This window comes from Camelus dromedarius, chromosome 14 (genome assembly GCF_036321535.1).
Source record: "Camelus dromedarius isolate mCamDro1 chromosome 14, mCamDro1.pat, whole genome shotgun sequence".
Classification (NCBI taxonomy): domain Eukaryota; kingdom Metazoa; phylum Chordata; class Mammalia; order Artiodactyla; family Camelidae; genus Camelus; species Camelus dromedarius.
Window position 1 is genome coordinate 57,118,021 of NC_087449.1, and position 27,773 is coordinate 57,145,793.

Consider the following 27,773-nt stretch of genomic DNA (forward strand, 5'->3'; position numbering starts at 1 on the left):
TCCCCCAAAGGACACAGGCAGGGGGAAGCTGATGCTAATGGAAAAATGGAAAAAGACACGACTTTAAAAAAAGACATATTGAGGACTGTTTGACCTTCCCTCGTGGACGATGTACTTTGGCACCATTTCAGTGCTCTCTGTCTCCTCCTGGCAGGAGACAGACACATTTCCCCAGGGCAGCAACATCCTTTATCCACAGACCATTTCAGAAATGCTATCTCTAAATTGCCAGCAGAGGTGGAAGGAGTTTTTGCTAAAACTGTTGACAGAGCAAAGCTGCTGCCAGATCAAAAGCCAGCAACTTGGAACTCCTGGGCTGTAGTTTTTGGAGGTGAGAATCAGACAGCGGTAGGCAGAGTGTGAGGTTTCATTGGGAAGAAGTGTCTCTGTTTTGCTTGGGCAAGATGGAAGAAAATGTGGTAGTGATGGATTGTAGAGATGTTGTGTTGTCGAGAAATTCAGTCCATGTTTTATGCAGCCCAATAAATTTGCTGCCTTGCAGTGATGATTCAAGTTACAAATATGGCTATGTCACCTGCTGCTTAAAGTCCTTCACAGGTGCTTTGCCCATGCTCATTGCTCCTGGGATGGAGCCTAAGCTCTTTAGCCTGGCAGAGAAGGTCCTTCACTCTTTGGCTCTAGCATCTTTCTTGCTATCCCCCTTCCCTGCCCTTTGTGGTCCAGCAGTACCAAATTACCTGCAGTTATCTCAAGCACCATGCAGATCCCTCTGTCTTAATTTACCTCTTTGAAAGAATCCCCATCCATACTTGAGGTCATCACCTCCAGGAAGCCTTCTTTGACCTTTCCTAGACTGGGCTAGATGCCCCTTCTCTATCTCCCCCTCTAAACTGTGAATTCTGTAAAGATGGGGATTGTGATTTTTAAACCTTAGATCCCCTAGCATGGGGCTTGATGGATCTTCAGCCTTTGAGAGCCACCTGGGAACACAAGCTGTGAGTGGGTAGGCTCACTCCCAAATGGGAGGAGAGAGGAAGAAGCTGGGCTATCCTTTCAAACTCCCAATCACATGACTCACTCCTTCTCCCCCGGGGGTGAGTCAGAGGAGAGCCAGAAGGAAATAACAGGAATGTCAAATAGCTCACCCTCAACCCCCAACAGAATCAACTACTACATTTGCTCTCTAGAATTTATACTACATTATTCCTAAATGAATTTCCTTTCTACATCTTCTTTCTTTTTATTCTTTCTGATTTTTTTCAATTAAAAAGTCCTTAAATAAAAGTAATACATATACATAATTTAAGAAACACTAACAGAAAAAAAAAACAATAAAATGGAAAATTATACTTAAAAAAAAAGAAACACGAGCAGAATATAGAGATAGTCTCATCATGAAGAGTGATTGTCTCCTGTTTCAACTCCCTCTAAGCCCAGAGGCATGATCTTTTACTTTTTCAGCTATTTTGTCTATGATTTCCTTCAGTTCTCTAATATCTCCTGATTAAGCAGACTGAGCTATTGAAGGCACAAAGCTGTCCATGTCACTCACCTACCCCCCAGTCTAAAACTGATGGTGGCCCTTTGGAATAAGGTCAACTCCTTAACAGAGCAAACCAGTCCTTTTCTTCTGGCCCTCTTGCCACCCTTACCTACTTTTCTGTTTTCTTTTCTTTTCCTTGTCCATGTGCATTTTCAATTTTTACATCTTTAGAGTGATCGCCTCCTGGCATCCATGCCTTGGCAGAATCCCCTCCCCTTGACTGTTGGTTGGACTTCATTGACTTGCTTCTAAGGAATAGAATTTGGCAAAAGTGATGGGATATCACGTTCATGGTTAGGTTACCAAAAAACTCGGGCTTCTGTCTTGCTCCTCTTCTTGCTCTCTTGCTTCTGAAGGAAGTCAGCTGCTACGTTGTAAACTGACCTGTAGAGAAGTCCACCTAACAAGGAACTGAAGAGTAACAGCAACAGCTCATAGGAATCCTGCCAGCAGCCACACACGTGAGCTTTGAGGTAGATCCTTCTCAGATGATCCTGCAGCCCCAGTAGATGCCTTAACTGCAGCCTTATATCAGACCTTGAGATGAGCCAGATCAGCCCAGATTGCTGACCTGCAGGAACTGTGTGATAATAAATTTTTGTTGTCCCAACCTGCTAAATTTTGGCATAATTTCTTATACACCAGTAGGTAACTAATGCAATTATTATGGCATATTATTTTTCTGCTCAGTTGTAGGGTTTTTAATTTCTCCTCCCCTAACTTCCCCTTCCTATACCCCTCAAAAATTATGAACAGACTGGGTGTTCCTTCCATGCCTGTTTCTGTGCTCACATAATCATATAAAAATTTTTATGTGTGCGTGAGACTTATTAGGCCATTTCATTTTTTCTTCTTGAACAGCATTTTCTAGCTTCATTTGTGACATGGGCACCCAAAGTACCCCTAGCATCCGTCAATCATAGTTGGGCTCTCCTCTGCTCAAAGGAAATTCCAAAAGAATCTTGTTGATTCCATAAGCAATTAGCAGCAGCTGGCAAGAGCAGCAGAAATATACATGCTTCTGTTTACATCCATGGGAATCTGGGACTCAGCTTCAGGGTCCTTAAAAACACGGACAGCCCTGAACAATAGAGCATGTGCTGCTCTGAAATCACAGCCCTCAGAACAGCAGGACTGCAAAATGAAAGTGCTTTTATTTTAAACAAGCAGCCCAGCCTCTCGGCAGCCAAATGAATGTCATTCTTCCACAGGGACATCGTTCAGACAATTCCTGGAATCTTTCTTCGCAAATGGCCTTCCCCAGTCTGCATCCATGAAGGATAAGAACACTGGGCTTAGTCCTCCAGACAGTCCTCATTTTTTGCTCCTCTCCAAACCCTACTCCTTAACTGGCTGGCTCTTCTGGTGCCCTGGCTGAAATCTCCCCTCCTCAAGGCTGCCCTGCCCACTCCTCCTGCCACTTGCCCCCAGAGCACTTTCTTCCCCTTGAGTGACCCTTGTCATGAAGTATAGAATCATTAAAAAAAAAAAAATACAGAGAATCATGTAGATGTCATTTCCCACAGGTAGACAGAACCCTGTGAGGGGAGGGATTTTATCTGTTTACTGTCACATTCTCAAGGTCTGGTCCCTGCCCTAGAACATGGTAGGCACTTCATAAATAATTGTTAAATGAATGTAGAAGCCTGTTTGCAAAAAACAAATCCATCCTCGGAGGACCCAAATTTGTTACACTTAATGAAAGTAACAGCTGACATGTATCGAGATCTTCCTGAAGACCCAGCGCTGGGCTCTTAGTAGTGTCTGATTTCCTTCAATCCACCCAGTAACGTGCTGGGAACTATCATCCCTGTTTTACAGATGAGGAAACTGAGACTCAGCTATGTAATAACTTGCCCAAAGCCACACAGTTTGGAGGCTGTTCATCTCCAAAGTTCAACCGTTTAACCATTATGCTATACCATTTTTTCTTATTAAATTTTAAAAGATGTTTTGGAAATTTAAAAATACAGATATGGACAAAGGGAAAAAGTCACTAATCCGCATTCCCAATGAGCAGAATTGTAACAGATGTTGTTGGCCTATTTTCTTCCAGCTTCCTTCTTTTTTTTTCTCCACTCTTCTTTGTTGAGAACATTCAGAAGAGTGTGCTGAAGGTCCCAACAGCCATTTCTAAAGAAAGGCAGGGTGGAGTTTTGCATCATGCAGCAATGATGGAAATACTTTCCTGTCTCTCAAGACGGCAGCCGGTAGGTCTGGATGTGTTACGGGAAAGCCAGTCTTACCAGACAGCAACCCCTGCAGGTGCTCTGATCTCAGTGGAAAGGACTCCCAGGGAAGGGATGAATTACCTGTCCACTCCCTGTGCCCCCAGCGACTTGCTTGCCTAGGAAAGAGGAAACCTACACTCTATTCCTACCCCAGGCACTAAGGCTGCTCCCAAGGCCAACTCCTCCAGGGAGGACACCCAGAACTGTCAGCCCCTTTTGGATGGCCAGCCTGGCTCCTTCCCTTATTTAGTCTTCACCTTCCTAATTGCGCCATGAAAGGCAGTCCTCTCCCTGACCCTCCTCACTTCCCAGAAGGCGTCTTCTCCACCCCACCCCACCCCCGCCACCTCAACCATGCCCACCTTGCATTTGGTACCCGCCTGGATCCCAGTGTGGGTTTCTGTGCATTAGTCCCGTTGACACCTCTCTCTCCCTGCCAGACTGCAAGTTCCTCCAGGGCAGAGGCTGTTTCTTACACATCTTTTCCTCTGCAGTATTTGGTGTATAAAAGAGACTCAATAAATAAAGGCAGTCAGACTTCAGCTGTGGAAGAAGGAAAAAAACAGGGGGAGCCAGACAGACCTGGTTCAAATTCCAGCTCCTCACATCCCAGCACATGGCAAAGAGCAGGCTCCTTTTCTAGACTATGGTGGAAGTTACAGGACCTAGATTCTGGTTTGAAATTTGCTGTAGTCCTAAAGCAAGTTACTCAGCCTCTCTGAAGCCCAGGGAGAAGGGGGAGATACTCTTGGCCGAGTTGTTGAATACTTTAAATACAAAATAATCCACACAAAAGTGCTTGACACAGTGGATCCTCATGGAAACACTTGCTACGCTGTCTAGACAAATTCACACCTCCTCCTTTATACTTTGGAATCTCTCAGCCACAACTGACGTGGTGACGGCATCTGGTCCCCAGGTCTAACTGAGCCCAAAATAGAATCCAGAAATGGCTTTTGGCAGTTCGACCCAGCCCAGCGGCCTACCATCTGGAGAAGGCAGGGCTAAGATGCCTAAAAGTCAGCTTTCCACACCAGCTACAGTTCCAAGGTGCCCATTTCCTCTCCCGGCAGAAAGAGTCCAGGTCTTTCTATAAGGACAAATCACCCTGTCCCTCCTAAGAGCTGTAAAGCAAGGCTTGAGACAGAGCGAAACATGCTCTCCTGAATCAGGATGTTCTGTTATAATTAGAAAAGTCGCTCAGAGTGGGATAGAACTTTGGGAAGGCTGACAGGGAAGCAGCACAGTCTTGGCTGGAATTTTAAAGAGGGCCCACAGGAGGGAAAGACAGGGACAGGGTGCTCTGCGTCCCGGGGAGGACAAAGCAAATTACAAGGAGGGGCTCTGGTCCAGGCTGGAGTGAAACCCTTTCTCACTCCAGTAGAAACCCCAGTGCTTGTGTGGAATTTGGGAAAATCATCTCTGCCCAGTGCCTGCGGGGTTGGGGCCCATTTGGCAGATGTCCTTGGGTCTGTGAAAATGTCTTTGTGAAGTTCTCTGGGTGGCTGTCCCTTTAGGCACGTGTGGGAACCCAGGGTCTCCCAGGCGGTGGTGCTCTCCATTCTTCACTGGATTTTCTGCAGGTCCTCGGGCCCAAAGGAGGAAGGCAGCAGCTCCTGGACTGTCCTGACAACATAAGTGCCATCTGGCTTGGTCATGTAGACAGCCCAGTTGGTGCCAAACTGGAAAAGAGGCAAAGCCGGTGTTAGGGAGGGAGGCAGTGTGGCCAAGGGGTTAGGGCGGACCTCCTACTGTCTAACGTTCCTCTCTGTGCCTTGGTTTCCTTACCTATAAAATGGGAATGACAATAATCGTACCTGGTTTGTAGAGCTTGAGGGAGGAGCCAATGACAGATGGCACGTTAAACAGTTAGCACGGTGCCTGGCACATTGTTAATGGGTAGTAAATGCTCCATTCTGTGATCAAGGACCCACTCAGGGCTTTATAAGAATGAAATCTGTCCACTGACAGATGTCTGTATGAAGAAGTCGTGGTGTATATATATAAATACACACAATGTAATACTACTCAGCCATAAGAAAGAATAAAATAATGCCATTTGCAGCAACATGGATGGACCTGGAGATCATCATTCTAAGTGAAGTAAGCCAGAAAGAAAGAAAAATACCATATGATATCACTTATATGTGGAATCTTAAAAAAAGGACACAAATGATCTTATTTACAAAACAGAAACAGACTCACAGACATAGAGAACAGACTTATGGTTACCAGAGATTAAAGGTGGTGGGAAGGGATAAATTGGGAGTTTGAAAATTACACCTCTTGGGAGTGATGGAAATGTTAGCTATCTTGATTGTGGTGGTGGTTTCATTGGTATATACACATATAAAAAGTCATCAAATTGTACGGTTGAAATATATGTAGTTTACTGTACAGGGACCATAACACAATAAAGGTTAAAAAAAAGAGAACAAAATCTAACCCCTGGGACCAGACTCCTTCTGCTGTGACAAAGAACGAGGAACGTCAGCTTCCCTTATAGCCTCCCGTTTACTCCCCACGGCCAGGAGAAGTCGCGGGCCTGTCTCTTCACAGACCAGACTTTGAACATGCAGGATTTCACTATCTACAATTTGAGGTAGGTGGATGTTATCCCCATTTTACTGATGAGGAAACTGAGGCTTAGCAGGATAATGCCCACAAAGCAGAATTTTAGCCCAAATCTGTGTCTCCATCTTTCTCTTACAGATCAGGACTTGCTTACTCTTACAGAGCAACCACTTGGTTGCTGTGTGATGTTGGGCAAATGATTAAGCTCTTTGCGGGGGAGGGAAATAGCTCAGTGGTAGAGTGTGTGCTTAGCATGCACGAGGTCCTGGGTTCAATCCCCAGTAATTCCATCAAAAAAGAAAATTTCAAACAAAACAAAACAAAACAAAAACTCTATGAGACTCAGCAGCCTTGATCTGTGAAGGAGACAAAGAAATGTTTTAGGCAGGAAGAGAGTGTCCTCGGTGGAGAGTTAAATCAGCTGTGGCTAATGGAGAGTTCTGGGGTTGGAGTCAACAGACTGAGGCTCTACCTGGCCAGGTGTTGTGAGAATTAGAGGGGATGGGTATAAATTCCAGGCATGCAGTGCCTGCAACACAGTAAATACTTCATTAACGGAAGCCACTGCTTTTGACGACTAGTGGTTACTAGTCACCGCTCAGGTTTGCATCCTGTCTTCCTGACGCTTAGGTCTGAATCACCACATTATTACCAGGCACAACCCATCTCCTTGCTTTTTAAAATTAAGGTTTTTAAGGAAGGAAGTCTGCTTGGCAGGCTCTGCCTGAGGGTATGGGTGAAAGCTGAATGGAGAAGAGTTTAAGTGCCAGGTCCCTGGCCCCCGAGCTTCAGCTCTGTTTATTTGCATTTTGGTTTCCGTTTTGCCTCTCTTTCAGCTTTTCCAGTTGCCTTCTCTGGTTTGCCAGCATCTAATCTATTTAGAGAAAACAGCAATGAGCAATTAGGGCCTCAGGAGTCAGGGAGCTGGCGTCCTGATGCGGTTTCCTCATGTGGCCTTGGACATACCACGGTGCCGGGCAGCCATTCCTGCCCCTCTAAGGGGAGAGGAATTCCCTGTTGTGAATTCAGTGCCTTCGCGGTGGCATTTTTCATCTGGGTTTGGGAAATGAGTTCTGTTAACTGTGTCTGCAGTCCTGGCAAGAAGCAAGAGGCGGATGGAGGTGTCTGCATGTTCAACAGATACTTTAAACCCCGAGGTACAAAAGCATAACTTCAACAGCCCCCACTCCCCCACAATTCAAACAACTCCCAAAGCAGAAGGCCTCATGGAATAAGCAATGCCTATTCTGCAAAGCACCATTACATCTCCTCTGTGGCCGGAAATAATTGGAACCACAAAGGCAGGGAGGCAGCTGTGCGCTTTGCAGTTCAGCCCGAACCGACCGTGAACATCAGCTCACCACCGACCGGCTGTGGGACTCCCACCAGGTGATTTCACTTCCCTGGGATTTTGGGGATAATGACCCACACTCCCCTCATAGGCTGGATGTGGAGGTTAAATGAGATGCTGCATTTAGAGGGGTTGATGAAGTCACAGCAGAGCTCCAGGGCCTGGGGAGTCTTTAAACTGTTGGCTTTAGCCTTGGGAGATTCTGGGGGACTCAGCCCCTCTGTGAGTCCACCAAAGCTACTGACATCTCCCTTCCCTGAATGTCCATATACACATCAAACACTGCACTGAGCCTGGATTCAGAGCCCACGACCAAATCCTCCCCTTTGCTTTTAGAGTTGAAGAAACCGGGGCCTTCTGCCAAGAAGACCTTTCTAGAAAGTGCATCAGCCTGTTCTTAAAAACATCCAGCGAGTTCCCTTTATTCCTTTCTTCCCCCAACTTTTGTTTTAATATCGTAACCTATACATAAGATTTACCATTTTAACCATTTTTAAGTCTATAATTCACTTCCCTTTATTCTTGGAATAAAATATACCCTCCATCCATGGCCTCCTAGGCCCTGTGTAATCTGGCCCCTGCCTGCCCCTCTGACTTCACATCCTAACACTTCCTCCTCCTCACTCACCGTGTTGTAGTTTCTCTGGCCTTCACGTGACTTCTCTAACTCCAACCCAAGTGTATGGGCATTAAGCTTGCTGGTTCCGGCTGGAAACCTCTAGACCTCTGTTTGCCTCATCTTTTCTCATTGTTTATATCTCTGCTCAAATGTCATCTTCAGAGAGGCTCTTCCTGGCCATCTAAAGGAGGGGTTGGCAAACTTGTCTTCCATAGAGGGGCAGAGAGTAAATATTCTAGGCCTTGTGGGCCATGAGGTCCACGTTGTAACTACTTATCTCCTCCGTTGTAGGGTCAGAGCAGCCAGAGACAATATGTGAATGAATGGGCGTGGCTGTGTGCCAATAAAACTTTATTGACAACAAGCTGCAGTCTGGATTTGCCCGTGGGCTGCTATTTGCTGACCTCTGACCCTGATCTACAGTCAGCTGTTCCTTCTGTCACTCTTGACTCCTTTTTTCCTGCATTTTTCTCTCTGTAGCCCTCATCACTCTCTGAAACTCTACTGTTTATTTCTTTTGCTCCTTGTTTATTGTCTGTCTCCCGCACTAGACGTTCACTGCTGTCTCCCCAGAGCAAGGTCAATGTCTAGCACGGAGCAGACGCTCACTCAGTAAGTATTTGTTGAATGAAAGAATAATTTCCAGTGACTCATGCAAGCCTGGGGAGGCCTTAGCAGTCAGCCAACCCAGCAAACAGGACAGTCGCTGTGTCTCCCCGCCGGCAGCTTGGCTTGGCTCCCATAGCCTGGGAAAGCGGGGAGGCGTCTGTTCCAGGAAGAAAGAGAAGCTGCTTACCTCTCTCATGACTTGCCTGCAGGCCCCACATGGTGAGATAAAATCATCTTGCAGGTCACTGGGGAAGGAGAGAATCAGACATGGATCAGTCTCTTCTGAGGCATGAGGGCAGTTGTTAAAATTCAGGCCCTGCGTCCTGCCGTGCTCCAGATTAAGTCAAATCCTGCCAGGCAGTTCCTAGTTCACAGATGTGCTGTGTCTTGGAGGCTGAGAAGACGCGCACAGAGCTCTCCACACTTGCAAGAGGCAAGGCTGTGGGCAGGACCATTATTTTCATCAGTGTGTTCAATACACATTTAGTGAGCACTGGCTGTCACTTCTACCCCAGGGACACAAAGGTTAAGGAGAATTTGTCTCTGGCCTTCGAGAGATTGCTCAGCCCAGTGGGTGACACAGAAAACTAGATGAGTTATTATTTTAAACAAAATACAGTAAGAATGCATGGTTAGAGGGGGACAACCCCTTCTTAGGGAAGGAGAGAGAATATTTAATGGAGCAGGTGTAGAGTTCCTAAGTCACCATGACTGAGCCCCTGCTATTGTACCAGACACTCTATATACATTATTTCATTTAATTCTAAGTATAACCCGAGTATCAGAATGATCATTTTACCTCCAAGGACACAGGTTCAGTGAGATAAAGTAACAGAGGTGCTATTCTTTCTTTTTTTTCCAAAAAAAGTTTTTTGTGGGAAGTAATTAGGTTTATTTATTTTTTAAAAGGGGATATTGGGGATTGAGCCCAGGGCCTCATGCATGCTAAGCACACGATCTACCACTGAGCTATAATCTCTCCCCCAGAGGTTCTATCCTGAAGCTCTGAGTTTTTCTGTGTTGCAGGCAAAGGAAACAGTATGTGCAAAGGCCCAGAGGCATGAAAAAATAAGACAAGTGTCAGTAAATGAGAAAACTGAGCTCCTTGCACCTGGGAAAGTCAGAGCAGAGAAGCTTACAGCCTAGGATTCGTCTCTGAGAATGAGGGCACCTGCAGGCAACCCTCCAGCTCTGAGCAGGACAAAGGATGGTGCTTAAAGAAAGAGTAAACTGCAAGAAACTCCAAGCCCGATGAGGCACCAGAGGTTAGGCCAGTGGCCACCATCATCTTTGCTCTTCTAAGACCCACACCTCGGTGATATCTCTGGAAGATGATAGGATTTAAAACTGGGTTCTTGAACGGCTCCTCCTTTTGTTAGGTAGTTAGATTAGTGGGGGCAGCAGGCAGACAGGTGGAGGAGAGGAAGGATGGTCTGGAAGATGATGTTGTGCCCTCCTCCAGCATAAAAGCACTTTACTTCTAAATGAGCGCCAGCAAGAAACCAGTTAGAACCCAACAGCCACGACTGCGTGGTAGCAGAAAGGACTTAACCCGACACGACCCAATGTTCATTGTGTTATAATTAACATTGTGGTTTAGGGCCCCCCATGGGTTTTTCTGTGTACACCATGGTGAGGACACGCCCAAAGGGGCCAAACATGACTAAGCATTCCAGGGACAAGAACTGTCACTCAATCAAGAGACGACATCTAAGCGAGGGTATGAGGAGGGGGAGACAAAACCCGCCGCTCTTCCTCCCTTGGATCAGCCCGCCCCCCGTTCTTGAAGGTGTGCTTTTCCTTTTCTAAATAAACCTTTAAAAGTCTTTCAATACACGATGCACTGTCTCCCAACAGTAAACTTATCTTTTGGGTAAGACAAGAACTGGGGTCTTTACTTTTTGGGGTAACACTTTTACTAACTATGTGTGACTCTGACCAAGTCATTTTTAACCATGCAAGGCTCATTTCTTTGCCTACAAAATGTGAGGAGTAATAAATGTTGTCCACTTTGTAGGAATGCAGGAATCTAAAATGAGCTGGGCGTGCGAAGGGCTTTGTAAACCTCAGCGTGCTCTGCATCTATTGTTGTTGCCTCTACTAATTACTAGGCACTATTCCTTTACGTATAGAAGCTCTGTCATAATTTTAGTACCTTATCGTATACAGTATTATGATATATTAGGTGATAACAAGAGATGTGTGAGTCGATGAGAAAACCGGGCTCCTTGCATCTGAGAAAGAACTTGCTGTCTGGAAGGGAGATAAAAATCTGAATGTAAATGCCATAACTCAGGCAGACTGTGGTTAGGACCATGCGAGGGGTGCTTTGAGTGAAATTCAGCCTCCCTTCAGTGGCCTGGATGGCTCTGTGTGATCTGGCCCCTACCAAGCTCACTACTTCCTTTCTGAATCTTGTGACACGTGTGGGTAACTGCTCAAGGGACAGCTCCTTCGACAGGGTGAGCTGCATTAGGGTTTTCAAGGTAGGATGTGAACATGCATTCCACTGGGATGTTGGATTTGGCCTCAAGTTCAACCACCAAGTCACAAGATGGTGGTGCATCCTGGTAGCGTGGCTCTGAGAACTGGGAGTCAGCCCGATAGTAAGAATGGTTCACATTTAACATTGCCCTTGTGTGTGCCAGGCACTGTGCTAAGGACCATACGTGATGTAACCTATCTAATCCTCCAAAATCCTCTAAGATAGGGGCAATATAAGTACTCTTATTGTCTACGTGTCATCAGTCATGAAAGGTGAAGCGGTCTGCCCAAGGTCACAGAGCTGGTAACCATGACTGGACCCAGGGTCTGTGTGCTCTGACGTGGATAGTTCTGCAGCCTGCAGAGTAATAATGATAATGTTCAAATGATAGTTTTAATTTATTGCATCCTCAGAGTCTTCCCAACAGCCCAGTGGGTAGGTGTTACCCTCCTTCGCTTTATGAAGAAAAGCCGGGTTCTGATTGCTGAAGCAATGTGCCTGAGGTCAACAGCGGAGCAGGATTTGAAACCAGGTCTCACCGATCCTGGAGCCTGGGCTCTTTAGCATTACTCAACGTTCCAGCCAAGAGTAAGAATTAAAAGCTTGGGAGAAAGAAGCATCCCAGAATGCGCTGGGTGCAGAGGGACCCTCCCTCCTCACGCCCCACCTCTTCTCCCTCTTCTCTGCCCTTTATCTCTCCTGTTTTGTGCTGGGACGTGAGAGTTCCCTGTGGTTCGTGCTGACCTTGATCCACACGCCGAGGCCAGCTTATCAGACTTGACAGGCTGGAAACCTCTTGACTTGGAAGATGACAGCTGAGACCCCAGCGGGGGCAAGCTTATCTCCCCATTAGCAAAATCCCGCCTGAGCTGCACGCTCTCCATCTGACAGATCTCGAAGGGGGTCTCTTAGACTCCTCACACCCATCAATGTTAACAAGGGGGCTGCTGCTTCCCACTCATCCTTTCAATGCACACTCTCAATTTAAAAATCATTAGTGCAGTAATGACTGTGTTTCTGGCTCAGGGATGCCGGCACCGGCTGAGTACCCGGAGAGGAGCAGTTGGGTGTTGGGAAAATGCAGTTTTTGTATAAACAAGGACATTTGCTAATCATCACTAGCATTACCCAGTCATGTTTCAAAGTAGATAATGACCAAGAGAAAAAGTCTTTCATCCAGAACATTCTAAACAGAGCAAGGCCACCTCGCCATTATCCTTTCATTGACTTTGGCCTCCTTTCCCCCAGAATATCATTATTTTCTTGGATCAGCTTTGAAACTGAGTTATTCCCCACCCCACCCCCTTTTTATAAAGTGTAATTCACATCCTGATCTCGGCTCATCTGCACAAAATGTTCCCAGCGCGGCCTCATTTATTCCTTCTAAAAGCCGGAGAGAAGCCAGAACAGAACTCGGTCACAGGGAGAGCTCTCGGAAGCCGGAGGCCCTCCTCCAGAAGGGCATCCTCAGCTCCAGGTACTCAGGGAAAAAACCTTCAATGATGTGGACCATCAGGCCAAATTTAGAATCTGATAAAAGAAATGGGGGCTGGTTTCTGTCACTCGACCCCTATTGGCCTTGCTCTGGGCCCCTATATTTCTGCCAGAAAGACCCTGCCCCTCTACCACAATGAAGAGCTCATTCACTCCTAGTCCATCACCCGTGCGCCCAGATATCCCTTAAGACCAACCCTTTGTCAGCCATTCAGTCTCTTTCTGGGTGGATTCAACATTTCCCGTGTTTTATTTTCTTGCAGCATCACTTGCTCAGAGAACTCTCTCTCGTAGACAGTGCAACGGTACACACAAGAGCAATCCATCATTAAATCGGAAGTGTAATGGGGTCCAAATGAACCAAAGAGCCCGTTCACATGCCTTGAATACTGGATCCACTAAGTCTGGGTCCAGGGCCAGCAAGAATTCTCTTTGAGGGTACACATGTGGGAACTTGGATATTTATGTTCGGGCATGCAGAGAGAGTTGATAAGAGCTCTTGTTCAGCCAGAACTCAGGCTGAAATCTGGTTAGTTCAGCCCCTAACCTGGGTTTACCTGGCTGTCACCCCACCAGCTTGTCCTCGTATCCTTGGTTCTTGCCAAGTGAAGGAACAGGCTTGCACAGTGAAGGAAAGATCCCAGTACCAGCTCAAGGAGGGCAGGGAAGAGAGCTTCCTTTCCTGGCCCAGCAGGGCACAGTGGAATCAGCCCTGGTGAGATTCCAGACATTTGTCCTGGCTTTGCCACTAATTCCCAGGAAAGTTGCTCAACTTCTCTGGGCCTCAGTTCCTTCAGCTGTAAAATGGGTATAATGGCCAAGGAGTCAGTCTATACCAGGTGATCTTTAGGTCCCTCTAGCTTTAGGTTTCTATGCTGCCTTTCTGTCGTATCTTGTAGGGATTCTGCTGTACTTTGTGCTATTATTAGAACCACAGCACACCTACCCTTGTCTTAGAGTTGTCTTGGTTGTTTACCTGCTCTTCAAGCTCACCAAGGGCAGTGTCCACTTCTTATTTATCTTCTACCCTCAGCACTCAGCCCAGCCCTGCAGTGCCTGGCACATAGGAGGCACAGAATAAACACGCTAGATGAATGAATGGATTAATAACAGGTGTGTGATGGATGTTGGCTGAACAGATGAATGGATATTGCTACGACCTGCCTTTTGCACTCACCTGGCGATAGCAATTGCCCTGAACTCTTTGTACCCTTCTGAGATGGCCTTCTGGATGGCGGTTCGTTCGGCACAGACGCCCAGCGGGTAACAGGCATTTTCTATGTTGCACCCTGAGAAGAGAGGAGAGCCCAGCGGTATTTCCAGCAGAACCACTTCCTGTTGCATGTGTTGAGTAAAAGGCTTGTCCCATTCCAGGGCAGGGAGGGACTCGCTACTCTGAACAAGGTGGTAAGAAGGAGAGGGTAATTTGACCGGAAACATTGGGAGGCTCTGTGACCCCACTGGTGTGGTGGCCCTTCCCAAGAACCTCCCACTCTCATCACTTACCCAGTGCCTGCATCTCAAAGCATAGCCTGGGAGCAGGGGGAGCATAAGAGGGCACATGAACCCAGCCTCATCTCCCCAGCAGAGGTCAAGGCCAAGGGAGATGCTGAGGCTTAAGATGGTGAGCAGAGCCCCCTGGATCTCAGAGATAGAAGTCACAGGGTAGGGCGTGGTGGTGATTCAGATTCAAAGATTGGGCCTGGGTAAAATTTTTGGTGTAGATACCAGCTGTCAGAGTTTAACCTGGGTTGTATTGCAAAACAAACTGTCAAAACCAACAAACTAACAAACAAAAAGTCCCCAAGCTTTGCAAAAGGTGTCCATGATTGCATAAGCCTCAAGGCAATCAATCTCCAGGCCTCCGGAGGGAGGTGGGCTACTGCGGCTGCACAGCCTACAGTAAGCGGGTCCTCACCAGTGTCCCTGTCCGGAGTGTCCCTGGGGATAGTGGGCAAGAGCTGCTTCCAGGAGACGAAATGTTGGCATAACCAGATTGGCTGACTAACAGACTCTCCATTTTTAGGGAGGTGAGACCATGAAGAAATGGTCACAGGAGCTGGACTTTCTCCCCCGACCATCAGGGTGTGATACATGGTATGTCACTCTCCGTAGCATGCCCTGCTCCCTGAGGCAGGATATTCATTGTTCCCCAGTGTTCATTTTCTCCTTCTTCCTTTAAGCAATGCCAGTGATGCCCTTTCCGACATGGCTGATCACATGGCCACTCAGAGACTACATTTCCCAGCCTCCCTTGCAGCACAGTACGGCCATGTGACTAAGTTTACTTAATGGGAGGTGGGCCAAAGGGAGGTGGGAAACTTTTAGATCACATCTTTTGTAAAGAGATTGCTTGCCCTTCCTTTTTTTTCCTCCTCGCCACAGGCTGGGATGGGGTAAGACCGCTTTGACCATGTGCTTTATGGTCATCGGGATGGAAAGGCAACAAAACAAAAGGAACCTGGGAGACCCTGGTTAACGCATAGAGCAGAGTGGAGTTGCCTATTTGCCCCGGACCAGCTGCCTATGCCAAATCATTATGTGAGAGAAAAAGAGAATTCTGTCATGTTTGAGTCATTGTATTTTGGGATCTTTGTGTTAGAGTAACTGAACCTATATCTAACTAATACTGAGATTTGTGCTGAAAATAAGATGTAGCTCTAACAACAACAACAAAAGATTGAAAGTAAGTAGCCTTGGCTTAGCGGTTGGGCAACGTGAAAGGAAATACAGACAAGGCAAGACAGAAAGCTAGTAGCCCTCGCTGCTCTGTGGCAGACCCTTTGGTACAGCCCTGCCCTGTGATAACCTGGAAGGCAGACCATGTTTCCTACCACCGGATTTCTCTTCCTGGCAATGTGAGTCAGCCCTGTGGCAGAGATCTGATTAAGGCTGTCATCTCCGCCCAGCCATTGTTCTGGGTCCGTCAAGGTAGCCACCACTAAAATTAGGCAGTAGGGTTGGGCTGGGCAGGAAAGCCAGTTATTGCAAAAGGGGAGTTGGCACATTTAAGAACTATCCCCAGAAAGGATTCTTTGGGTGTGGTACTCCTGTATAAAAGTGATTGGAAGCAAACAGACCAGAGGTTTCTAAGGTTTTGATAGTATTGGAGAGCCAAAGAAGCTAAAAGTCTGGCCCACAAAAGCCTGTGATTGTTCAATCCCTAAAAACATCCCTGGGCCCTCAAAACTCTACCATCAGAAGTAAGTTGAGAGGGATGGGGAGGGTATAGCTCAGTGGTAGAATGTGTGCTTAGCATGCACTGGGTCCTGGATTCAATCCCTAGTACCTCCACTAAGAAAATAGATAAATAAACCTAATTATCACCCCCACTCTCAGCCAAAAAATCAATCAATCAATCAATAAGTTGGGAGAGCTGTGTGCCCCCAAGGAGGGCATCCTCTTTGACACTCACTTCAGGTATTTGGCCGAGGATGATAATGGTCAACCAAGAAGCTCCCAGAGGGCAAAGCCAGGGGCCCCAGCAGACAGAGGACAAGAGGGTTACCCCCAGGGCAGAAAGGGAAGGCAAGGTGTACCCCAGGGCAACGAGTCTTCACACTTCTTGCCCGGCAGGTTTGATAACTGCCTGGTCTGGTTCACCAGCTGTTCTGTCCTTTCCTTTTCCTATTGGGAGATTTGATGACTGTTAGCCTTTCCTACTCCGCGTTGAATATAGCAGGATTAGGTGTGAAGTGAAGGGAAGGTGATCATTTTTTAATTTTCCGGCCATTAGATTAGCAGGGCCACATCTGGACCCAAGAAATGGGGCTGTGCACCACCTCAGGATCCCGCTCTTAGACCTCGATGTAGTGACTGGATAGATCTTGGACTGCCATCCTCAGGAAAGCGGTAAGTGGGTAAAGAGATATACACAGATGCTTAAAGGCCACAGAGGGTTTTGTGGTAAAGACTAATTGTTCCCAGTGGTCACTCTCCCAATAGATGCTTAGCTGGGCACATGGCTACCTGCTGAAGACTACATTTCCCAGCCTTCCCGGAAGCTTCCGGTAGTCCTACAGGTTGAGCCAGTGGGATGTGAGCAGAAGTGCTGGGTGCAATTTCTAACTGGCATTTTCGTAAGAACATCGCTTGCCCTTCACTTCGTCTCACCCTTTAACAGAGGCTGAAACATGGATCTAATGACGTGTGCCAGTTTTGAACATGAGATGCAGACACTCCTCTAGAAGACGGCAGTACATCAAGACGGAAGGAAGCTAATCTTGAACACCCCTGCGAGCAGAGCAGAACAGTCCATGCATCCTGTACTCCAGCCCACCCCTGGTCCGTTAGACGAGAGAAAAGCAAGCAGCCATCTTGTGCGAATCACTGTATTTGGATCTGTTTCTTCAACTTAGCCCATTTCTTGCCTATTACACTTCCTTTTTCTCTGAGTCTTCATTGTGATTATGCAGTATTTTGTTCCTCCTGTATTCATCAAGTTTGGAACTTGTTTGGCCACTATCTCCTCCTATATTTTCCTCATGTATTTTTCTGTCCCTTCATTATTTATATTGGTGTGTTAGGAGGCGAAGATTTAACCCATTAACCATTGTCACGGTTCTCAGGCTCACAGGCTTTCATATCCAGAACTCGTGGAGAGGAACGGGTGTCACTAGATGGCCTGCTTCCTGGGCCCTGCTCTGGCCGCAGGTCATCTGTTGGGAGGAGACTAAGTGCGTTCTCTGTCCAGCATGAAATGGCTGCGTGGTATTAGGTGGGAACACGTTTGACATTCTGCTTTGCGGAAAAAGGGTGTGTGCACAGGTCACCAAAGGGTAGACCATAGTGAGCATTTAAGTTTTGGAAACGTAGTACCTCTTCCTCCTTTTTTTTTTTCTTTCCTGGAGAATAAGCCCCATCTAATTTCTCAGCGTGTAGTTGAAATGGGAGCTGCCATCTTTCCTCACACGCCTTTGTTATTGGCCTAAGGATGAGTATCTGACCCACACTGGGCCAATCAGAGTTGAGCACCTAACCACACTGGGCCAATCAGAACTGAGCACCTGACCACACTGAGCGAATCAGAGATGAACACTTGACCCACACGGGGCCAATCAGAATTCTTCCCCATGAGGGAACTTCAGTTCCTCTCCAATACTAGGAGCTGGGCCTGGTGGCCTGGTTTCCTTCTTCATGGAGGAGACCAATAGGAGACAATGAAATGGACACTCAGATGAAAGATGGCCAGAAAAGAGTCTGGTCTGGTGCCAGCTGCCCCTGAAGCTCAGAGACACTCCAGCTCTTCCACAGTTTAGTTCTAGGAACCAATACACCCTCCTTTTTGTCTGAAATAGTTTATAGGTACTTCTATCATTTGCAACCCAACAGGAATCATTTAAAACAGTTGGGATACAGGGAGCGGTCGGGGAGTTGCACCCCTGAAGGAGTGGCTGGCACTGATTGACTGCCTGCTTTAGCCAAGTGTTTGTTCATGTTCACACGTGAGTTACTGTAGCCTGAACAACTGACCCCTTATTGCTCCACCTCTCTGCTGGGTCAGCGAAAGTTAAGCAAGTCAGTGAATGAGTCTCTCTTGTTCCCTACCTCGTCTAGCCCTGACTAGGTTCCTGACGCCTGCCTGAAATGACTTCCTTTAAACATACCCTGGCCTGTTCATACCTGCCTGCCCATCCCACCTTTGCTGATCTTTGACCTCGCTGCACTTGACTTCTGCCTCTCCCAGATTCAGATCCCTGCCTGCCTGGCTCCCCACTCCACTCCACTCCACTGGCCACCCTCCCAGCCCTGCCTTGTCCCTGACTCAGGGACACAATTCCCATTAGACATGATTCACATAAAGCTTGGGTTTTGCTGATGCGCTGTGAAAGCAAATTGCCAGATTGCAGAAGACCCAGTCTCTCAGGATGATTGCCTGTGTCTGCTTTTGAAGTTCAGAATGGCCTCATATAAAGAAACCTTCCTTTACTGTGTGTTAAAATTTAAAGGAAAGTGAATATACAAAAAAAATTTCAGTGGACCAGTTTAGGAGAGAAAGAGGTTATTTTGGATGGGTGTGCGTCCACACAACCCTCTGTTCAAACAGAATTTTGTGGAAAGAGCCCGTAGCTTCCCTTCTGCCCTCCTGGCTCTGAGAATTTGGGCGAGGGACTGAACCTCCCTGCGGCTCAGTGTCCTCATTTGTAAAATGAAAATTACAGCGTCTTCCTCGCAGGCCTCCAGTGAGAATGAGTTGAGATCATGCATGTAAAGCAATTAGCACAAAGCCTGGCACAGAGTGAGTGTTCAGCGGCTGCTAACTGCTGCTATTAATTGCATGAAAGTCAAGGCTCTGGTGGTGGTCGGCCTGTATGACTGAGCTTCTGCTAGATGAGATGTGACAGTGGCCCTGACTCTGTCCTTCAGGCAACTTTGAAATCCTTTCCATGGCTACAAGGCCTTTGTAACCTGGTGTTAACCTGCCTACCTCTCGGACCTCATCTTCAGCTCTCCAGGCCCACTGGCTTTCCAGTTTTTCCCCTAAGATGCCAAGTACACTCCTGCTACAGGGCCTTTGCACTGGCTGTTGTAACTGCCTGGAACTCTCTTCCCATTATAGGCACATGGTTCATTCCACCCAGGTCTCTGCTCAAATGTCACCTCCTCAGAGAAGCCTTCCCTGATCACTCTTATGTAAAATTGCTTCCTCCCCCCACTGCCTGCAACCTTCTCAGTCTGTTTATCCTGCTTTAGTACTTTTCACAGCATTTAACCCTTTCCTGAAATAAATGTCTTTGTTAGCTAATTCCTCCATTATCTCCCAAGTATAAACTTCCAGAGGGCAGGGACTGTCTCTGTTGTGCATTGATTGCAGTGTGACCAGGGCCTTGAAAGGTGAGGTCTGTGAGGCTCTCAGTTACTTATTATCGAATGAGTGGAATTTCCCACTTCAGGGCTAGATCTCTGAGATGCAAAGGAATAACCTCAGGGCCTATAGCAAGTTCAAGTGTAATTCCCCAGTCTTGCTTTAAAAAAAAGAAAAAAAAATGAGGAAGAAAGGAACAAGGAAGCCCTTGGCCATGAACTGTGATCCTGAAAGGCAAATTTTGTTTTGTTTGCCTAAGCCCAGAAAACAAAACGTCATTTATCCGGGCAAACCAACTCCGTTCCTGGTGTGGCTGTCACTTACTCTGAAACACACAGGAGAGATGGGCTGGACTGGAACCAAGATAGGAATCCATAATTATAAGATTGGACCAAAAATAACACTATGATGGTAGTGCCATTATTACTAATTGCTTTCTCTTAATCTTTTATTGCTTTCCTTCTATCTGCCAGGCACTCCGCGGAACACTTTGTTGGCATTATGTTGGTAATCTTTTTAACAGCTCTGTAAGGCAGATACTATTATAACCCCATTTTACTGAAGGTAAAAGCTGAGGTGAAGGCCGGGAGCCAGGACTCACATCTCGGTCTGTCAGCAGATACAAAGGACTGTCCTTTTTCTCTGTGGCATTTCATTGAGGCTGGGTTTTGAGGTGGTTTGGTGCTTAAGGCAGGGTTGGGGTTGGATGTCATCAAGACATCAGCAAGGAAAGAAGTTCACAAGGAAGAACTTCACAAGGAGGTGATTCACAGCCAGTCCCCATCTCTGCGTCCTCTCTGTCTTCTGAGGGCTCTTAAGATTCGAGCAGTGGTTCTTATACTCAGGTAAGTAAGTGGGCATAAGCTCCTTCTGGAGGGCTTCTTAGAGCAGACTTCTAAACCCCAGCCCCGGAGCTTCTGCTTCTGTTGTTCTGGGCAGGAGCCCAAGAATTCACATTTCTAACAAGTTCCCGGGAGGCGCTGAGGCTATGAGTCTGGGGCCACATGTGAGAATCACTGGACTAGAGAATGTCACATCCATGTGCTGGAAGAAATACTCCACTCTCTCCCCGTTCCTGCCTCCCTGCCCACTGCAAATACAACGCACAGGTTCCTGGATGAATTCTATTCTAACTCAACTATAGAGTGGAGGGGTTTTAGAGGCGGCTCATCGCTGTACTGAGCCACTTTTGAGTGACAGTGGAGGGGATGGTGGGACTCGGGGCATGGTGGGTGGGCGGGCAGGGCGGTGAAGAGAGGAATCTGGTTAGGGAGGCCTGCTTTGACTCACCTGGAGGTGCGGTGGGTGGGGCGGGGGGGCCTGCAGCGGGTCAACCGCCATGGAGCAGGGCCATAGAAAGCACCAAAGAATGGTCACGGAGGAGGAAGGAAGCCCAAGGGAGGGAATATGGAGGGCAGGGGTTGGTCTAGGGGAAGACGGATGAAGGATCAGGTTTGAAGGTTAAGCCAAGACAAGCTAGATACAGTGATTAACCAGGATGTCCTGTAGTGGGTTGTTTTTTTTTTTTAAGTTTTTTTTTTCCCCTCCAAAATTAATTAGAGTTGATTCAGTAAAGTGCCCTTTCCCATAAGTGGCAATGAAACATAGAGAGTGCTGAAGTGCCCCTAGAGAGAAGAGGAAAGGGAGAGACAGACCACTGTCCCAGGGCATGAGCTGAAGAAGAGAAACTCCCCCACCCCTTGGGTGGGCAGAGAGTGATCCCCCATGATTCTCCCCCACGCCTCTCCCACCTGGCATTGCACAGATGCTGGCTGGGCACTGTCACGTGGGAGGCACTGTCACGTGGGAGGCCCTGGGCTGACTCCAGTTCCCCTGCCCAGTCCCCCTTCTGTCCCATTTTAACGCTTCTCTCTGTGTCCTCACCTCCCCTTCCCCAGCAGCTCTTTCTTCCCTGTTAGCTTCTCCTCTCTCCGCAGCTCCCCTGACAGCAACCACAGAAGGCAGGTGTTGTATATATCACCATCCTGGTGGCCCACTGGCGAGGGGCACAAGGCTGGCCGGGGTCAGGGGTGACAGAGGGAATATGATCATTATTACAAGATTGTGACAGCAAGGCTGTCAGACTTGCTTTTGAATTGCCTGTAAGGTGGAATCTCCAAGGAGGCTGGTCTTTTGTGCAGCTGGAGAAAGTCACTGAGCTGGGCACACCTGTCCCACTATAAACTCACAGTGTCTTAAGTTCAGTTGTGCCCTCTCTGCCTCCTAATAGTCTTTAATTCACCTCCTGGTGCACTATCAGGTTTCCTCTGGTTGTTGACGCTCCCCTGCTCTTCAAGCCCTGCCTTACTGCCATCTACCCTCCTTTTCCTTCTAAGTAAGGAGATCCAGGGATTCTGGTCAATGCCCTCCATTTGTTCCCCCTCCTCAGCACAAATCTCTCTGCCCACGTCTGCATATCCACCCTGTAGCGAGGGGCAGCAAAAAGAGCATTTAGATTCAGACAAAACTGATCCTCAGTTATCTTTTTTAGATAATATGCCTTTGGCTCTTGGCTTGGTCTGCTTGGCACACCCACACTCCTTCTTCTGGTAACAGACCCATCCACCCTGCACTGAGGAGTATGTGTGTGAATCAGCTGGCCCAATCCAGCTACCCCATCATGACAACAGTGATTGGCCCAGGGATGGGCACGTGATTGGAGATGGACCAGTTAGAGCCCTTCCCTGTTATTTTTCCATCTTGAGCTAGTGGGAAAGAGTTTTTTCCTCTGTGCTTTTGAGGCTGTAAGAATATAAACTAAGGGCTGCCTATGTGCATGTTCCCTGATGCCTGGAGAAAGCCCACATTTAAGATAAGAGAAAGAAATCAGCACCCAGAAGGATAAAGAAAGGGATGATAGTATTTGAGTTCCTGGATCCAGCTGTCCCTGAGGCAAGATCTACCTTTGCCCATTGTAGTTCTGGTTGGTTTCTGGCGTTTGCAGTTGAAAGTGCTCCAATGCATGTAACACTCACTGTCTCCGCTCATGTGGTGGCTGTGAGATTACAGAAGATCTTCCATATCCAGTGCTTGGGGAATGCTCAATCCATTGTTGCTGTTAATATTGCTGTTGGTCTCTGTCCACCATGTCCTCGGTCAGTGCCTCATCATTCTCCTGTTCTCCCTGGCTGGAAATCTCGGAACCATAATCCTTTTCTTCATTCTAATGTTGTCCAGCCCAGGCTCAGTCCATTTGTCCTGTACAATCTCAGATGCTTCCTTCTTCATCCTACCTGCCCCTGCCCTAGCCCATACCACTCATTCATGCATTCAGCAAACCTTAACTGAGGATGTGCCATACGCCAGGCAATGTGCTGTCAGTGAGCAAGACAGACATCGTCCCCTGACACTCTTTCCTCTGCCCTAGCCTTCCTTGAGTACCTGTCAGACTCACTGTCCTCAAACCCTACTTCGTGTTACTCTTCCTGGCTTCCTGTTTCCTACCTCATCAAATCTCAGTGTTTCTACTTGGCCTTCAGAAGTCCTCTACCACCTGCCTCCAAATCACCACCACCACCATCATCATCATCACCATCATCACCATCACCACCACCCTGTGAAGAGCAGTAGTAGAAGCAGCCGCCGTTTGTGATACTCTTATTGTGGGCCAGAAGCTGTGCTAATCACTTCAGCTCCTTAAAGGCAGTAGCTCATTTAACGTCTCACAACCAGGGGTGAAATTCAACATATTTAGTGACTGATGCAGCACAGGTGCCAACAACCAGGGAGGACCGCCGGGCCAGGCGCACCAGCTCTGTTCACGGCCATCCTGAGAGGCGGACGCTGTGATCCTGTTTACCAATGCGTAAGCTGAGACTCAGAAGGGGGAAGGGTCTTACCCAGGGTCACACAGCTGAGAAACAGCAGCGCCAGGCTGCAAACCCTGCAGGAGGCCCTAACTCCCCCAGGGCCTGTACCCCAACCCAGAAGGCCTCCGTAAATGCCCACTGCATGGCCCTTTCTCTGATGACATCAGGTCCTTCCCTGCAGTTTAAACAGGCCTCACTCCAGCTCACCTCATCCATTCGCTCCTACAGTCATTGACTGGGACTCACACTTTGAGCCATGGCCTGTGCAAGAGGAGGGGCCCTCCGTGGGGGCAGGACTGTCATTTCTGCTCACAGTGCTATTTTCAGCACTTGGTACGTTACCTAGCACATAATTGGTGCTTGGCAAATATTTGTTGAATGAAGACATCAATGCCAGGATGAACACCATCTGGAGGGGATATCGAGGTGCTGGAAACAATCGAAGGCCCTGGAGCCATGGGGCAGTATGGGCTGCGATGTTGTTTGTGGTGTTGGTTAATGTTTAAAGCTCATCTAAGCCACTGGGCCAGGCCTGAATTTCCACATGACACTCAGAGATTCTTTATTCCCCACAGGAAAGCAAACTTGGGAGTCCAGGGAACTCTGGGTTCAAATCTCAGTTTGTGACCTTGAGCATTTAACCCTTCTGAGCCTCAGTTTCCTTCTCTGCAGAGGAGCAATATAAGAACGGCCTTGCAGGGTTATAAGGGTTAGATGGATAACATTATATACTAGCAGTCACTCAAGGTTACCTCTCCTGCGCAAAGATGTTTAAGACCCAGGTAGATTTATGAAACCAGAGGGAACCTCAAAAGACAAGAGACAACATGAAACATCAAAGGACAGTCCAGAAGGGGCCCTGTGGAGGGGGAGGTGCGGGCCCCAAGGCAGACTCCCAGCTGAGCAGGGGTGGGGTGAGTGGCTGCCACCTGGCCCCGGGGCTGCTGATGTGCACATGTGAGCCTCTGGTCCTTTAAATAGCGGCTGCCAAGCGCAAGGGGGATTCTAGACAGCGGGACTGGGCTTTCCCATCCATCTCTCTGTGCCAGTTCTCATCTGGCCTCGGGGTGATGGTGGGAATGGGAGGGGTGGGGAGAAGCATGGCTTCCGTGCCACCTCCACGCCACGTTCCCCACGGTCCTAAAAGAGGATGTCCCTAAGCTTAGCAGAAACAAGTTTGAATTTTTGTTCCAGTGAGCTCTTCTATAAAACTAGCAAACCAAAGAAGAGGAGCTTAGCAACAGATTAGTGCCGACTCAGATTCCAGTCCCCAGGCTCCCCAGGCCGGCACTTGTAGCTGGTTCCCAAACCCTGCCTGGCTTTTCTCCTCCAAGACCCTCTGCAAGGCCCACACCCCACTTAGGAGTCACCCCTGGATTCCTCATTGAACCCCCCAACCATCCCCCAAGACACTGGGTGGCAGGAAGAAAGCAGGGTTTGGGGGATCCTAGCCCTGTTCACAGCAACCTGTGTGACCTTGAGCAAGTTGCGTCACATCTGGACCTCAGTTTCTTCATTGAAAAATGGGCATGACACCTCGGTGGGTAGGTGGGAGGTGGGGACTTGCTGCTGTAACTATGGGAGCCCTAGCAGGGTGCCAGACAGAAGGGGGCTCAGCCAGTGTTAACCCTCTCCCTCCCGGCTCCCAGGACTGCTGATGCTCTGCATTCACGGCCTCACCGCCCTACTTCCCCTTCCAACTTCCTTCTCTATCTCTCCTCCTCTTCCCAGTCCTCCAAGAATTGAAAGCCACTGGATTTGAGCAGCAAACTCATCCCCACAGTCTGGGACAGCAGGCAGGGCAGGGGCGAGGGGCAGCGTTACAGGGGCAGCCCAGGGAAGCGGGAACAGAGTCCACTCCTCCTGCCCACCCTCCTCGCCCTCCCCTGACCTCCCGCCCAGGCTGCCACGGATCGGGACCCCGGGGCACCGCCCTTACCAGAGAAGATCCTGCCGTCCCTGGTGAGGAGGGCGGCCCCTACGGGGAAGCGACTGTAGGGGCAGTAGGCGGACTTCTTGGCCTCCCGGCAGGAAAGCAGCAGCCGCTGGAGGTGCTCGAGCTCCAGGGCGGGGGTGCAACGCTCCTGGGCCATGTCGGTCCCCTGGGGCCAGCAGAGGAGCGGAAGGGGACCAGCCAGTGTGGGCTGGGCCCCACCGCGACAACAGCTCCTCCCCCGGGGTGTGTCCCGGCCGGCCGACAGGCTCCCAGGTGGGAGCCTCTGGGGATGCTGGGAGGGGCCAGGGCAGGGAGAGGAGCCCCCCTTGATTTGGGGTCAAAGGATATAGTGTGTGTCCCAGTGTGGGAGGATGCCACTGTGTCCATGTGTGCTTCACACTTTCCCTTGGGGACCACTCTTAACTGCTGACACACTGATGGGTGAGAGGGGATGGGTGGCACTGTGTAGTAGGTGACTGTGGCCATACATGCTGCAGGGAAGAGGCTGCTGGGTGGTCAGAGTGAGGTTTAGGAAGTCCAGCTGCAAGGGTTGAAAACCCTCAGTTTGTTAAATGACTCTCTCCTTCACTGAGGGATGGGATGAAGCTGAAAGGGCAGGGCTGGGGCAGCCACACTAGCTTCCTGAGTCATGGAGTAGGAGGTGCAGCAGTAAGTCCAAGTTACTTCTTTATTTTCACTCATTCTCCTTCCAACTCCTCTCTCTCTCAGCCAAGGGTTAAAAAGTATCTCAGCTGGAGGGAACCTCTGAGATCATCTACTCAAGCCTCCTCATTATTTTTTGTTGTTGTTGTTGGCAAAATAGACATTGGGTTGCTGGTAAAAGAAAAGAGTTTACCTCCTGGTTGCACCATTTCTCACGTGTATAACTGTTGGCAGGTTGCTTGACCTCTCTCAGCCAGGTTCCTCACCTGTACAATGGGGACAGTGATCATCTCTATTCTGCATTCTGGGATCATAGAAGAGCTGGAGCTTTGGAGTTTAGTAGACCCTAGTTTGAATTCCAGTTCTGCCATTTATTAGTTTTATGACCTTGGGAAGTTAATACCACCCCTTGAAAGCCTCAGTTTCCTCATCTGTAAAATGGGTGCACTAACAGTATCTTGCTGAGTTGTAGTGAGGATTGAACGAGATATAATGTGTATACAGTGAGCGTGGTTGGGGGATCCTGTGATGTCGTGATGCCAGCACACTTTGTGACTCTGCATTTTGGATTATTGTCATTAAGTGGCTTGGTGAAGATTACAATGGAAGGGCAGAGTGCCAGTTAGGGTGTCCAGAGGCATCCAAATGTTCCCAGACCCCCGGTAAGCAGGAGTGAATCAGTGGCTTCCCTGAGGGCTTAGATGGGAGATGGGGAAAAGGAAGAGGGGAAGGTTGAAGGGGGTGGGGGCTGAGGCAGCATCTTCATATCCTGGGCCCGGAGCTCTCAGCCACATAGAAACACAGGCAAACACCCAGCTGGGCTACTGTAGAGTTGGGCAAAGTTTGCCTCATTTCCTCTTCTCCTCCCCTCCCTTCCCTCCTTCAGCTCCCCCACCCACTTCTTACACATCCAGCCCTCCGAGAAGCAGCTGGTTCCCTCCCCTGACTGTTGCTCTCTCCTCTTGGATCTATACGTTTGGCACCTAGAGCAGTTTCCTGCATCTGAGGCAGGGCTGGTGGAGAAGCCAGCGAGAGTGCTCCCCTGCCTTCTCTATCCCTGTACAGCTCAGGCACCCAAAGGCCCTTCCCCCAAGGCTCCAGACAAGAAAGCAAAGGGTGTCCTGGGACCACGTGTGCCCACTCACTCAATGTGGGAATAACTAAAGCTTTTGGCAGCCAAGTACAATCACAATAGGGCAAAGGGTTATGGTGCCCTGCTGGCCTGCCAGGCCTATCAGAGACTTCAGTAAGCAGTCCTGTTCCTGTCCCCTGCCCTGTCTTGACTCACACCAGCTCAGCTCAGCCCAGCCTAGCAGGTGCCAGGAGAACATGGATAACCTCCAGGCTGATTATGGTCCTTGGCACCTTCAGAGTTCTTCACCTATCCATGGCCGTAAATGGGGACATTGCCTTTTGCAAACCCAGCTGTATGGAGCTCGAGAATCAGCAGTAGCTCTAGAATTCCTTATAGAAGGGACTCGAGGTGGTTGTCTGGATAGAAGGGGAGAGAAGGGTCTGGGAATTTGCTTAGAGCTCAGTTATAGATCAACAATATCAACAGCTTTTGCTGAATATGCTTTAATCTCCGCTTTACATAAAATTAAGAAAAGCTAATTGCCCAGCTCAAAGAATAGGAATATCCAAGGAAAATGTTTTGAGTGGTGGTAGAGATGATCAAGGGTCCAAAGCCCTC

The 27,773-nt window shown here is 48.4% G+C and overlaps 1 protein-coding gene and 1 long non-coding RNA gene across 2 annotated transcripts; one reads left to right on the forward strand and one right to left on the reverse strand.

Annotated features, from left to right (window-relative positions):
* Window positions 1-4,903: 4,903 nt before the first annotated feature.
* On the reverse strand, window positions 4,904-25,621 carry CDA (cytidine deaminase). Its single transcript, XM_010979802.3, has 4 exons — window positions 25,421-25,621; window positions 14,045-14,156; window positions 9,076-9,133; window positions 4,904-5,417 (listed from the first exon to the last, which is right to left on the reverse strand). The coding sequence occupies exons 1-4, from the start codon at window positions 25,572-25,574 to the stop codon at window positions 5,301-5,303; spliced, it is 441 nt and encodes a 146-aa protein (XP_010978104.1). The 5' UTR covers window positions 25,575-25,621; the 3' UTR covers window positions 4,904-5,300.
* On the forward strand, window positions 14,155-17,202 carry LOC116156778 (uncharacterized). Its single transcript, XR_004140611.2, has 3 exons — window positions 14,155-14,964; window positions 16,604-16,719; window positions 16,991-17,202. It is a non-coding gene; the product is annotated as an uncharacterized LOC116156778 (long non-coding RNA).
* Window positions 25,622-27,773: the final 2,152 nt, after the last annotated feature.